The sequence below is a fragment of the Bombus vosnesenskii genome, unplaced genomic scaffold (genome assembly GCF_011952255.1).
Source record: "Bombus vosnesenskii isolate JDL3184/JDL3185 unplaced genomic scaffold, Bvos_JDL3184-5_v1.1 scf7180000013295, whole genome shotgun sequence".
Lineage (NCBI taxonomy): Eukaryota > Metazoa > Arthropoda > Insecta > Hymenoptera > Apidae > Bombus > Bombus vosnesenskii.
In genome coordinates, this window is record NW_022882946.1 from 3,333,400 (window position 1) to 3,348,589 (window position 15,190).

The 15,190-nt window shown below is 35.8% G+C and overlaps 1 protein-coding gene across 5 annotated transcripts; it reads right to left on the reverse strand.

The window, feature by feature from the left end:
• Positions 1 to 202: 202 nt before the first annotated feature.
• On the reverse strand, positions 203 to 14,587 carry LOC117233423 (uncharacterized protein KIAA0513). 5 transcript variants are annotated; one of them, XM_033493735.1, is made up of 10 exons: positions 14,416 to 14,587; positions 8,982 to 9,253; positions 5,889 to 6,172; positions 5,543 to 5,584; positions 3,980 to 4,084; positions 3,459 to 3,619; positions 3,166 to 3,352; positions 2,494 to 2,716; positions 2,328 to 2,422; positions 203 to 1,936 (listed from the first exon to the last, which is right to left on the reverse strand). In XM_033493735.1, exons 2-10 carry the CDS (start codon positions 9,251 to 9,253, stop codon positions 1,872 to 1,874), a joined length of 1,434 nt encoding a protein of 477 aa, XP_033349626.1. In that variant the 5' UTR covers positions 14,416 to 14,587; the 3' UTR covers positions 203 to 1,871. The 5 variants fall into 5 exon arrangements, with proteins under 5 accessions (XP_033349626.1, XP_033349623.1, XP_033349625.1 ...); XM_033493732.1 differs by having other exon boundaries at positions 8,982 to 9,256; XM_033493734.1 differs by having other exon boundaries at positions 14,173 to 14,587.
• Between the last annotated feature and the right edge of the window lie 603 nt (positions 14,588 to 15,190).

Consider the following 15,190-nt stretch of genomic DNA (forward strand, 5'->3'; position numbering starts at 1 on the left):
TACTTACAATGCATTTAACTCGAAAAATATTACTATATTCGAAGCAATTAACATCGAATCTCACTGATTATCTGAATTGCTAAATTATACGTATTTGCCTCCATGAGATTTTAAGACCAGCGTGGTAAGTCAATTTAGTTTTATTATAGTATCGAACTTTGATGTTTTTGGTAAAATTAAACGGTTTTCATAAGAAATCATCTCAATGTTGAAGAAATTTATTAGTTATTATCTTTCCTCGCATTAACAATTTCACTGGAAATGCGGACAGATATACAAAATAATTATCCAGCGATGCTTGTATTTAATGATATGTCTTTTTAAATACAAACACACTTACATGAGTTATCGTCGAACGAAATTTTAGCAGCTTGTTCTACGCATAAAGATCTATAAAAGAAATTATACAAGATAGCGTGTGTAAAGTAGTCTGAACGTATGATTAATTGTAAAGCGAGAAGTATCTTCACGTTTTAACACGTTTCATCGTCAGTTGCGACATTATTACTCTAGAATAGAATCAGCGATCTTTAACTGAGAAATCTGCTAACATTTTTCACCAAACGTTCTACAAGCGTCGCCTATGGATACTCTGCTAACTATGATCCGAGCTTTCTTGCACAATTTAGCTATATTACATCAGTGAATTCACAAGTGACAAGTAGTAAATTATAAACTTCTGTACTCGTATAGGTTTTACAGCTTTTCATCTTCAGCTTTTTTTGTAATGTCAGTTCAAGTATAATAATATTGTCAACTAATACAATTATTTATCACCTAATAGGTAATATTAGTAAATCGATAGATTGCAAGTTCTAGATCATAAATATCTCTTTTTACGAGCCTATCATTTTTCATATAGTAGGACGATCTAACGGTATTACGATCTAATGATATTAGTTCAGTTGTGTGCGTGCAAGGAAGCTCCGATATTTTGTAACATATATAAATGCTATTTGAATTTATAAAACAAGCGATATATCCACATTAAAAGTGTCTTGCTTTCAATAGACTTTTGTCGTTAACGTGTTGCTTGAAAAAATTCGCTACGCAAATGTCGCGCTCTTGGCAATCTCCTTTAAAGATCACGAAATTTACAGAAATTTCCCTTTGCCCGTACAGAAATAACGTTCACGTCGATCATCGCTACAAACCGATTATCAATATCACACGAATTCGTCCACGTAATTTATTGTCCGTTTACGCTTATGACTTAAGTTCGATTTGGACATAGAAGCCTGACAAATAAACTAAGCAAATTCAACAATTTCGTTTCAACTTTCACGGAGAAATACGTTGTTTATAATATGTATATTTACAGAGATTTAACCTATCGGAACTAGAAGAAGAAATTTGAAATTTTCGGAGACTACTTAGAAACAAAATCGCAAGTATGATTCCGTAATAATAACAATGATAACAACATAATAATAATAATAATAATAATAATAATAATAATAATAATAATAATAATAATAGAATTATTTTAATATTTAAATATAGCAAATCATTTTTAATTGCAGCAGATTTATTACAATCGCGGAATCCTTCTCACAGTTTCACGGAGATTCTCGTCTTCGTAGAATTCGATTTACAAGTTCTGTTTAGTTAATGGTAGGAACAGTATACAGCTTAAATTCATTAATTTACATATATCGCTGAGTTTAGCTGCGCCAGATGGTATCACAACCGCATTTGTTTTGGTGTTTGTTGTATGATAAAATTGACATCTTTGTTCATTTATACTCCACTGAATTCGGTATTTTAATTGACAATTTTGCAACGATTTTCTCCTGCGAATCGCAGTTCGATAAGTAGATACCTTTTCAACAAAGTGTTTCCATGGATCCTTAGATTCATGTTCAGCAAAACTACCGCCAGGGCTCGGTCTCGTCGAACATTCTCTCTATGTTGTCACGAAGCATATTTTCTTGCTCTGTAAATATGTACATTCTGTTTAAAAGAAATATTCTATTTTTACGAAGAACAGAAAGAAAGAAGTGATTTTTTATTTTATTTATCATAAAGCAGCACGCATATATAGTAATACGTACTACTACATTGTCGTATAGCTTTGACGTCTAATATCGTGGCTATTAAATACTCGTGTACGTACAGTAATATGCTATAGTAATAATAGGTACTATACACATACATACATCGGTATTTAGTACTATTAATAGTAATACTTCAAAGCATAATAATGTCAAAGCGATAATTGCACAAAGTATACACCTCAGGTATTTGTAAAGTTAGAATTCAGATAAAGAGTACTCATAATGAGCGTCCTTTGATTCTACGTTGTTCTTATTAATTGATGAATTTACCTTTCGTTAGATTAGCGATTACACATTGCTTCCTAAGAAATTCTAGACACAGAGTACGTGACAGGCCAAAGGCGTGCATGTTACACGTGAACGTCCTGAAAAAACGAAATTGTTTAAAGGTAACATAAAACACGAGTTCATCGAACATTCTGTCGAATCTGTTTACCCTAATTGTCCAAAGACGATATTAGCCTGAAACTTTCGATCCTCGATGGCGATGGCCTCCTGATCCAGAGACTCAGGCCTCGGAGGAACTGGCCTCGAAGCTCTTTCACATTGAACCGCGTCGAAGAAAGCCGCCGTCCAGAATCTCATTGACGTCCATATGGGTTGTACTCGCAAATGTGTGTACAAGTATTCGCGATATGGCTCCAATCCTGGCACTTCGACTAATTAAATCCGATTAAATTAATTACAACGTATATTTTGATATATATGAAATGTATAATTGCGACGTTCACTATTTGTAATCTACGCTGTCTGCAGTATAGAAAATTCAACAACAAGTACAAGTATTCGCGATATGGTTGCAATCTTGACTCTTCGACTAATTAAATCCGATTAAATTAATTGCAACGTATATTTTGATATATATATGAAATGTATAATTGCGACGTTCGCTATTTGTAATCTACGCTGTCTGCAGTATAGAAAATTCAACAACAAGTACAAGTATTCGCGATATGGTTGCTATCCTGACTCTTCGACTAATTAAATCCGATTAAATTATTTGCAACGTTTACTTTGATATATATGAAATGTATAATTGTGACGTTTACTATTTGTAATCTACGTTGTCTGCAGTATAGAAAATTACATAAAAGACAGATCTAGATACCTTCGTGGTAAAAAGTAAAGCACATGTTCATGAGACTTTTGGCAGGTGCGAAATCATCCGCCTCGTGACATTCGAAAAGAGCCACCGCAAAGTGTTGAGCTAAAGAATAAAACGATGCTTCTGTTACACAGGGGCGTGCTCTCCTTGCGTTCACCACTCTGGAGAACCATATTCTACCGGATTCTGTCTGTGTGAAATGAAATCGGCACGTTATTCCTTTTCTTTAACGACCATTGTATTTATATAAAATTTAACAGATAATATGTATACACGTAATAGATTTGAACACGTACAAGAACCATTTGGCCGAAACTTGCTTTTTGCTCCTGATCGATGCTATTCGGTGCATCGAATAAAAGAGGTACAAAAGCTTTCATAAAATCCGCCGCAGCTTCCTCAGATTGACTATCAGCTGATAAACTAGAAGCCCAAGATTGGACAGATCCCGATGAACCTAAATTACAAGACCCAAAATTATTTCTTATTTAAATTTCAAATTATTCGGATAATTAACTCGTAAACCTTGGTGGCGAAAGTAAGTTAACTCATCGCTCGAATTCCCAATTTCTTAGATATAATAATTTCTTTATTCATGGCTTCTCTATATTTTAACTCGTCTACTGTATGTACATTATAGTATAAATTATATTTATACCGAATTATAAATTGTAATTACATTTATGCTTGAAAGAATGATTAAAAACACCCTATTCGATGGAGATCTGTCTTTGCTAACTTTTAATTCTACAATGTTATAGAAATTTCTGGTTAACAGATGACCAGATCAACAGGTTAGTATTCAAATAAATTTTACCTGATCTCTGCCATAATCTACGGCCGTCCATGTTCGAGTCTAAACTCGTACTAGGTCCGTAACCATCCTGATCGCTCATGGAGTCGCTGCTACAAGGCGGCATATCTGAAATAATATTCTACAGGAAACAATCGCCTAATCTGGTGGAAGCGTTAATCTACGGCTCCCCTAATTAATACTCGAGACTGGTGCGTGTGCCACGTTATTGTATTGCTTCAACACCTCTGAGAATACGTCTAATCTAATATTTGAGACAGGGAACACACAGGGATGATACAGTGATGCTATCGTACTATCAGAAATTGTAATCAGATATACTATACAGGTGTACTATAGGGATTAAACCTGATCGAACAAGCTAAATTTCAGAGAGGTAAGTCATACAAAGGTACACAATAAAGAGGCAATTAAGTTTCAATTGGGTTAGATGGTGTTTTAATTTAATACGTGTAAGTAACAGGATTGTAGACGCACTTTCACAATTAATTACGAACGAAGGTCTCTTTGGTTTATTTCTCGAGATACTTTTATTAAATTTCCTATCAAAACCACATAGCAGATTTTATCTTTTATCGTGGAGAATAAAATGTAAATTCTAGGCAAAGAAAATGTATTAATAGATAGGTTCAGAAGTTTCTAATAAACGATTTTTTTAAAGTAGAACACGTTAGAAAATATATTCTATGATTATTATGTATCTAAGGTAAAGCTTGAGTAATAAACAATTATTAATTATTAAATAATATATGTTCGGTAACTAAATTTACAAAGGAAACCATTATCTCCTATTTTCATTGGAATGTTAATATATTCAGAATTTATCAAAGTCAAAACTCAATTTTATCTGGGAAACTAGAAAGCACGTACGAGGTTCTGTCTAAGTTTTTATATCGAATGACACCAAATATTTACACACAGGAAGGTTCACGTGAAAGCGTACAACGATACGATTTTCCATCAAGAAACACAAAACTGTAGGAGCCAGGGATCTATTTGCATTATTGCTTTTGTACCGACAGAAAAGTTGCGATATGTCAGTTATTCGTTCGTGTTTCGTATATTTCTTATACATATTGTGCAAAATGAATCGTGAAACAGCGTAAAACAGTTTGAAGTGCAGCGGAACCTGCGTTATCAGAACGCCGATTAACGGGACGATCGATTATCGGAATATCGATTAATGGAAAATTTGAGAATAGTCTTGCGCAGCAGAGATTGGAAACGAAAGAGAAACAGAAAGATATCGTTATATTTTTATTCGACAAATTTGTTGTTTAATCGAGATAAGTAATTAAAAATAAGTAATCTCTTGAAAAAGAAATCAAATCGCAAAAAAAAAAAATGATAATCGATCTGTTCTCGTACGAAGATAAAGTCATTCGATTATTCAAATAGCGTGTAAATTACTCTTAGTTTGAATAACCTAGGTTCGTCCTTGCTTTCAATAGCAACTTTACTGTCGATACGGTGAAAACACCGAAAGGAAACGAAGGGTTTGTGAGAAACGAACGAAACCTGTGAAGGTTCACATACACATTTACATACAATTCAACGTTCATTTACCTAAACGAAAAACGACCGTCTGATAGCGGGTCGGGGCCCTCGCTTCATGACAAAGAGAAACAAAAATATATTATATAAAAACGTTCTTTCTAAAAATAAACTTACTGTACATATATTTTCATGCGAAAATAAACGTTTCGGAAATAACGAAATTTAGAGAAACAGATACCTATATTACTTCAAGGATTAAAAAAAAATACTAAAAATGCATTCTTTTAGAAAGAAGGGAATTTCAATGTTACACCGAATTCATAAAAATATAAGTATACGTAATTAATGAACATTCGTGTATACAATCTTTTTTATAATATTTAACGAAGTAGAGAATATTTTTGTAGCTGCTCACCTCCCCTGTAGTTCAATTTATCGAAAGGATCAGGCCCTGTGGCCTTGATATCTCTTTCTTCAAGAGGTTCTATGCTTTCTTCACTGTCCCTATCGGGGCTGTTATCTTCCTCTACTTTATGCTCTTGTCTTTTGGTTCCGGCTGATCTCGACGAGGCTATTTCCTCGTAGGTCATACCCGGAGGATATTTTCTCATACACCTCGACATATTGGCGCTACCCTGACGCTCCAGTTTATGCCTCGCGATTGCTTCGTAGTCTTCGTACGATAATCCTGTGCCAAACCTACGTATAAAACAAGAAATTGTGAGATTTCAAGGAATATTTTATGTTTAAAAAAAATCGAGAATATTTCTCGAAGGTATTTTACGTTTAAAAGATATTGTTACGACCGTTCGCGGAGAGACGCGGTCGCGAGGAAAACGCGTCAGCGAGAGGCGTAAATTCTCGCTACGATTCGGTGAATCGACGCCGCGAAGTAGTCGTTCCCCTGTTTCGGTTAAGATAACAGAGGTGGTTAAATGATTATGACACAGTAGAGTAAGTTATATTTCACCGTTTATTCCAACAACTTATAACGAAGACAGTTACGCTGGTGCGTATGTACGAGATGAGCGAGTGACTGATCTGCGGGTGTGTATACCCGGTTAAAGGATGTTGACTGTTCGAAGGATGTAAAATCAGTACCGTCTTGGGAGACGATGCTGTCTCGGAGGAAAGCTAAGGATAGGTGTGTCTAGCGCACGGGACCATCGGATTTGTTGATGCCGATGTTAGTTAAGAGAGTGAGGGAAATAGGCTTCGTTGTTAATTGGTTAAACGAAGGGTCTTAACCGCCCTCGAGAGAAAGTGGTTAGTGGGAGGAAAGTTGCAGCGTACGTGAGAAAAACTAACTTTCCCTTATCCAGCCTTGGTAGACAATAGTCTTTAGAAATTCTTCGGAAATAGACGTTTGTTTGGTTTGAAGGACCTTTACTAGGAAATCTATGAGGTTTATGGAAGGTACTTGAAGCTATTGAGGGTACGCAGTGAGTATCCGAAGACATCTGATTGCCATCTTGCCCGCGGTGTGTGGCCTGGGCTAGGTAGAGTGGTACGCGACGTAACAGATATCAAGAATATTTATCAGGAATATGAACGGAAATTTCCAAAATATCGATATCCGTATGATCTCGATATACAATATGTAAAATGCAAACGCAAATACACGAGAATTTTATTTGAAATTTATTAAAAAATGTCTCTCTGACGCAAGACAACTTTTTCAGAAGATTAAAAGCAAAGATACTGTTTGAAATGCATGAAACATTAAATTCGCAATACTTATCAAGCTGTCACTTGTTACCGTCACGTACAGAAAAAACGATAAACAAACCAATTTTCTTGTACGTGAAACTAGTGCACCTTATCGATCATCTATTATGCATCGTAAATTGCATTTCAGTTAATGCGCGCCTCGTCCACTCTCCAGCGAAGTCTCGACTCCATGGAAAAGTGGTTTCACAAATGGGGCTTCAAAGTCAACGAAAAGAAATCCTCACATGTAACCTTCGCTACTATACAAACTTAAAAAGATCCTACCCCATCCCTACTACTCCATCCTAAAATCTTACCTAACCAATAGGCAATTCATGGTTAAATACCTAGACGCCACTTCCGCAACATTCCCAATAGAAGCCGGCATACCCCAAGGTAGTGTCCTCGGACCCCTACTGTACTCCATCTACACTGCCGACCTACCTATATCAAATGATATAACAATAGCGACATTTGCAGACGATACAGCGCTATTAGCTTCCCACGCTGACCCGGTAATAGCCTCATCCACTCTCCAGCGAAGTCTCGACTCCATGGAAAAGTGGTTTCACAAATGGGGCTTCAAAGTCAACGAAAAGAAATCCTCACATGTAACCTTCACGCTCCGAAAACAAACCTGCCGCCAGGTCACCATCAACAATGCAACAGTTCCTAGCAGGGACACAGTCCGATACCTGGGCATGACCCTGGACAGGAGACTAACGTGGAAGACACACATCTCAGATAAAACGAAGCAACTAAAGGACAAACTAAAAAAACTCTATTGGCTCACGGGCCGACGCTCCAAACTAAACATACAGAATAAAATTACCCTCTACAAGACCGTAATAAAACCTGTCTGGACCTACGGAATCCAACTGTGGGGAACAGCAAGTAACTCCAACATCGAAATACTACAACGATTCCAATCGAAAACGCTAAGAGCCTTAATAGACGCACCTTGGTATGTTACCAACGAAACCATCCATCGCGACCTCAAGATACCTACAGTCAAAGAGGAAATAGCAAAATATAGCGACAGATATAGCAAAAGAGTCAACAAACACCGAAATTCACTACACTAACACTAATTCAAAACACTAATCACTGGACTACTCGATACGACGGACCAGATTCGCAGGCTGAAGAGGCACTACCCGCTAGACCTAAACGTTAGATTCATTTAATTATCCAAATTAAGCATATGCACTTACTTATAATACTTATAAATTATACTTATCTATAATAAGTATTAACTTATTGTAAATAAACAGCCATGTCACTGCGCCACGCCAGAAAAGTTACTGAAAATTCTCAACGCGAGAATTGATTGTAATTTCAACAAATAAATAAAAAAAAAAAGTTAATGCGCAAACCACTTAAAGGGAAAATAGGATAGATAAAAGAGTGACATTTTATTTCAATAGTAGAATACCTTCATATCATTTCATTTATTCTGAACGTTTCTTAAAATTATTATTTATATGTGTCTCTGAAGATTTTACGAGCAATACATTCTCAAAGCGGTCGAGGAAAATATTGCACAGATTTGATTAGCGTTCGTAATTACTTTTCAATAGTAAGCGATACGCAAACTCATAACTTAAAGTATATTAATTAAATAGTAAAAGAAAATATATATTTCTCGTAATATATTCTCATTTCTCACGTATAATAATAAGATTAATAAAATCAAAGTAAGCTCAGAGGATGCCCAATTACTCTTCACACCTCTAATACACCTTATTCGTGCTGCTGTGGAATTATTTAGCAATAGATTCACGAGACAGGAGCTTACCTTGGGAGCCTTAATTTTCTTCTAGCCAACTGTTCTTCCGGATTGGAAGTCTGAGGTGGTGCTTGTGGCGAAGATGGCGACGTCGACGGCGTCGTGGTCAATTCACTTTCTTCTAAACTGCTACTTAGAACGGATCCTATTCGGCTACCCAAACCCTGAAGATACTCTCCGCTGCCTCCTAACGCAGACTTGACGGATCTGAGTGCACCTCTGGTGCGTCCAATTAGGGACGCTCCACCGGTGGATGGCAGAGCCGTAGTTACATCCACCATCTTCTGTAACAGACAAGTGCAACAATGTCGTAAGTATTTAAATTAGACTCCATGCAAATTGCAATTCTTCAGCTTCTACCAACGAGTATAACGATGGAAGTGTCACGTAATTTTTGGGTTGGTTGGTGAAAATAAAATATAGTTGAGTCGTAACACAACTATTTACTTGGTTTTAATCAACCTTTATTACGAATTCAGCAATCACAATGTAACACGCACTGAATTAACATAAGTCACAATTCACTCCAACCACGTTATGTCAGAGTTAGTCACAACGATACATTAAGTACGCGACTTATAAGAGTAGAGACCGACATAGATATATTGACTATTCTAAGGATACAGAATAAATGAAGTCTTACTGACGATACTGTGTCTGAGGAAAGCTAGGGGTGGGGGTATCTAAGGACAAGGGACGGAATTTGCGACAAGAAATACTCGCTTGGTCCGAACGACCTTAACTATAAAAAAATGCCAAGGCCCCTGGTAGGCACTTAAGACTATTGAGGGTGCGCGCCAGGGATATGCAGGTATCTGGGTGCCATCCTGTCCGTGGTGTATGGCCTGGTCTCTGATATGAATTGACGTTACAGAAGCTTGTGCTTTCGACCTTCACTATCCTTCGTTCTGTTTTTCAAGTCAGCTTTTGTATTCGTAAATTTCTGAAAATTCTCTTTTCTTCAATTTTGCAGAAGTTTAATTTCGCAGGCTGCAAACTACAAATTAGAACGAACGAAAGGTACTAGAAGAAAAATTTATCCAGAAGAATTTGAAGCGAAACACGTACGTATTGGGATTGACGAAATTAAGTATATACAAATGGAATTATAAATGACTTTGATAGTATCCAAATGTTTATTTCCAATAAATAAATAACAGATTCTCTTTTGGACGTTTTTCGATAATTGTTGAAATTTTGAAGTAAAAAGGTTTCTTTGCAGCAAACACTCTACGTATTTAATATCAAATTTCATGAAAATTACAGTTCTTCAGCTCTGTCCACAGGTTTAACAGCGTGTACTTCGTTCTTCTGATGTCTGATATAATGCGATGTTTTATAACAATATTTTACAATAATATTAGGTTGTCCGAAAAAGTGTCTTTCTTTCGCAAACGTGTTTTTTATAACAGAGCACCTTCATGTAAACGTGAAACCAAGTCTGTGAAATGTCGCGGTGTTTATCTCAACGTAACAAAATGGATCGTACGTAATTCGACAAAAACAAAAAACGATGTGCGTCTATTATTTGCTCATAAAACGAAAGAAACTTCTAATACAATCTAATACATAGTATCAAGTACATAAAGTTGAAATTAAAAACGCTATTTACGTTATTAATCTACATCCATTTGGTGTCATTAACCACGTGAATACATTCTCTATATTCGATATGGTAAACTGTAACAACTCAAAAAACCCTTCGTCTAAATTTGAACATTGTAACAAACTTTAATCAATACCAGTTTTCCAGATGGTTGATCGCTAATCATCAAAAGAATCCATTGCCTTTATCGAGCCGTATTGCAGTCAATTTGACGTAATATCATTGAAAAGCATCTGCGTTCGTAATGAGCAATGAAGTTCGCGACTCAAATCATGAATATGTTATCTGCAACTTTGTGCGAGCGTATTATCTTCTGTTCGACAAAAATTGTCACCTAATGAGCATTGTTTGAATTTTGACAAGCAGCGAAAAGCTCATTGAAAATGTATGTAGGTCGACTAGGTACGTACGGTGCATCGTACGCGAACCGATAAACGTCGACAGGAAAACATTTGCTGAACTTTTCGTACGAAAAATGTAAGATCAGCTCGTAACGAATGAAATACGTACTTTCGAGATTAATGAAATTATTCTTAAACGAACATTGTTTTTGTAAAAACAATGATATCAGAATTTACAAAATCAACGTAATAAGAGATATTGTATGTAATTTATAAACAATGGAACGGGGGAGAAGAATTATTAGAAGCATAAAATAATTATCTATTGCTAAGAACGAAAGAAAGAAAATAATTTGAAAATTATTAATGGTTGTCAGAATTTCTCTCACATTTTGTGTCAAGGTTCCACGTAATAACTGTTTGTGATTATGTTAAACATGCAACCGTGTTTTTTAGTATAGTTACGTAATAACAAGTTTTTGGTTGCAACATTTTTTCTTATAGTGTCCATGTTAATGATTGAAAATCACGTAACTCTTCGAATATGATTATTCAACACGTATTCCAAATAAATTGCAAAATCTATCGTTATTTATTTTTAATATATTTTTTTATTATTCGATCGTTATTGAAATTTCGTATCCCGTAAAAAATTCACTCGAAATCCATCATTGAAGGAAAATTATGCTCCGATATGTACACAGGTATCAATAATTTGTGTTATTGATTTTCCTATTTGGAATAGCACCTGGTTGTATCATATGAATTCGCACAAGTGACACTGAAAAAAACATTATTATGTTGAATATTGACAAGCATCGTTTTATCAGTCGTATCGGTGCAAAGGTGATAAACGTATTTATCATTTCTGCAAGAAGGGAAGGTCTTTGAATAGGAATTTACGTCAAGCAAACTAAATGCACGTGGGCAAATATAAATGTGTTTGAAATTCATGATAGATTACCTTCAAACGTGAAGCGAGCAAACATAAATAAAATAAGTGCACGGCTTGATAAACGGAGAAAAATGTACAAGTAAACTATAAACAAACGTCGTACTATCGACTGCTTATATTTTTATCATAAATTATTTTATTATTATTATTCGTAAGATGTATTGCATCGATATACGAAACGTACATATCATATAGTAATTCATGCAATTTATTCTGCGGTAATCAATACGTAAATATATTCTCAAAGTGATTGATGACGTACAGGAGTTTGTGGAAAGATTCAAACGTTTGATAGAAACCTATGAAATCGGATTTTCCACAAAGAGAAAATTTATACCAATCGAAGTATACGATTCAAAATTATTTCGTACTACGTACTATAAAAATTATTTAATCAATCTTTGATCTTTATATCACACAATCGATTTTACACGTTTGATTTAAAATACAATTTAATTAATGAAATGTTGCGAAACGATTTAATTAATACACTTCTTCATTGTGAAAACAGTGGAAAACTATATTTATATATAGTAAAAGAAAGGAACATTACGCATTTATTATCTGCACAAGCAGTTCTTATCGTTAGTATCTCTCTTACCTCTGGTTAGTAGATACTCGTATTTCTGCTTCTACGAATGGAAGTAAGATTTCATTCTAAATAGAAACCGTATAATGAGGGAAAATACGAATGAACAGGCGAGACGATAAAAGTTACGTAAAACTTCATACAGTTTTAAAGTTTCGAAGGAAACTTCTTTTTTCTCATCCTTAACGTTTCACACGTGGCATGATTTAACCTTTAATATTTATGGTGTTGCGCTTGCAAGATCAGCAACCATCTGCTACTCCAGTCTCCTTATCACGCTCTCATTAAATTTATATATGCATACACAGATGTTACACAATGAACGAGACGTTTTACCGTTACCGGTCGTGATACGAAACAATAGCGAATGTCCTTGCTGATAGCTCACTCTGACCGAAACCGCATCTGGAAACTGATTAACTATCGCTTGCGTAATATCTTTCACATGTTTAATGATTTCCATTTATTCAGAACGTAATGATGCTAATAGTAGCACACGTTACGAATCGCAGGGAGTTTATGATATAGAGAAAAAGAAAACAATAATTAAGAATATATATTCGATATCTGTAGAAAATTTTGTTGCCTTAAATGTAAAAACATTTTGTTGCAAAGATAAACGATAACAAATTTTCTACTTTGCTGTTAAATTTGTTCCATAAGGAAGAGGATGTGTAACAGAATTTTGGAAATTTCATACATCGGAGAAAATGATCTTTCCTTTAAATCTGTATCTGTATGGAATCGTCTATAGAAAATAGAAATTCTTAAACGCTGTCCTTTTTTTCTTTTCTTTATTATCGTCCTGTGTATCTTTTGATAGATCAGTCGAGTGAAGTTTGTTTGAAAATCGTGATGCCACAAAGAAGATAGAGCACTTTCAGAACGCGAAAGTAGATCATCGATCGTGTCAACATCTCCATCGAAAGTTGGATGCCGCAAGAATTTGAAATTACGCTGACAGCAGGAATTGCGGGGGTGGAAGCGGATGTAATATCGAGCAACAAGCACGCCAAGGTTCTCGGAGTATGAGCGATGTAATTTGACCAATGCTTCGATCGACGCTTCCTTTGTCCGAGCATCTCGAAATTGTTCAACTATCAATTCCACATCATATGGCAATAAAATGAAATTAATAAATAGAAGACGAAATAAAGTAAACCATTTTCGCGTTAATAACAATAAAATATCGCCTTAATTTGACCAGTAAAATTAAATGAAATTTGTTCAGGCATAGACAATGTAAATTAAAACGCATAAGGCAGTACTAAACGCTATTTTAAAATGTACTAACAATAAATGTTTCATTTATAGAATATTCGTATAGATCAAGTGGTGCTATACGTCGTTGATCGATACGAATGAACGAAACGTTCGTCGATTCACCTTCAACGTTACGTCAAACGTATTTGTATCAGGGACAAACGATCGTAGGATTTCACGAATGCATGAAAGCACGTCGAGGAGTACACTCCGGAGGGACATCGCCGCAATGCAGCTTTATCTATACCGGGCTGTTCCGCACCATACGGGCCATTGCTCGATTTACGATTCCAGAAAACATATGTTCACAAAGCTCGATCTACTCATCGTGTACCATAATGCGGCTCTTTAACTACCACGATCTCGTTTAAACAGCTAAATAACGAACATAGTAAGCGTTCTACCATCGATGATCGACTATTTGCAATCAAACAACAATTACTTACTGTTTCTCTAATTGCAGCGAAGTATTATCCACGCCATGAACAACGGGGATGAGAAGAATGTCTGATGCGCGAGATGAATGAAAATGAAAAAGGATAGGATTTCGAGAGCTTCACATTGATTTAAGGAGAGAAACAGTGGATTGTTCGAAGCAGCTTAGTCGTTCACCCACATCAAAGATGTTTTCATTGCGTTAATGAAGTGTCCGACGAATATTTCAACGATTTAATAAATGAAGAATATACCGTGTGGTAACACGAGCGATTAGGCCTGCTGATCGAACGCGGTTCCCCTCCGCGATCACTTCGAAACACGTGTCTGATCACGAACGGTTCTTTACGCCGTTACTACTTAAGCTTTCGGTCGTACACACCGAACGTAGCGCAGTTGCTTGCACTGGCTGACCCGTTCGACTTGCGTTACTCTTCCAACATGTGATCCGATTAGCGCGTACGCATGCGTACCGCGCGATCAATACAGTTTTACTTACCTTTCTTACGTAGCTCGAAATGGTCGGTACAACAGATGCGAAGTGCTTATTCTGTTGGTAACAGACAGCAATGCACCGACTAATGGTATCGACTTTGAAAATAATATTTTACCGATTACCGGAGGTGGTAAATTATTATAAAGCGCGAAGAGAGAGAGAGCACTGTTCTTGTGGAAAAATTGATACATTTTCTTCCAAGCTACTTATCTTAAAGCGCAGGCCTGGTTACATTTTGACTGATTATCAATAGGATTTTAGTCATAACGTTGAACAATTCGTTTGATAGTGAAATCTAATTTTCAGAATAAATATTTATGGACTTCTAGCATTCGCAATTTGGAAAATTAAAGACAGGTTCGTATCTTCGAAATTGGTAATAGAAGAAGGATGATTTCCTTTGTGTATTTCGGTTGCGGGTTGGTTTCTTCGTTAAGTAATTCCACGAGTAATGTAGTATTCTCTGCGATACAGTGGATACAGATGCAAGAAAACGACTGTTGGTAATTATTGGCTGGCCAAACTGTGCGGGA

Bases quoted from the DNA above. Each gene is read 5' to 3' on its own strand.
- LOC117233423 (XM_033493735.1), bottom strand. From the start codon at position 9,253: ATGGTGGATGTAACTACGGCTCTGCCATCCACCGGTGGAGCGTCCCTA. The intron at 3,620-3,979 runs GTAAAATTTATT...CTTGTAATTTAG, and splicing joins TAGATTATGGCAGAGATCAG to GTTCATCGGGATCTGTCCAA. The intron at 3,353-3,458 runs GTACGTGTTCAA...CATTTCACACAG, and splicing joins GTTTCGGCCAAATGGTTCTT to ACAGAATCCGGTAGAATATG.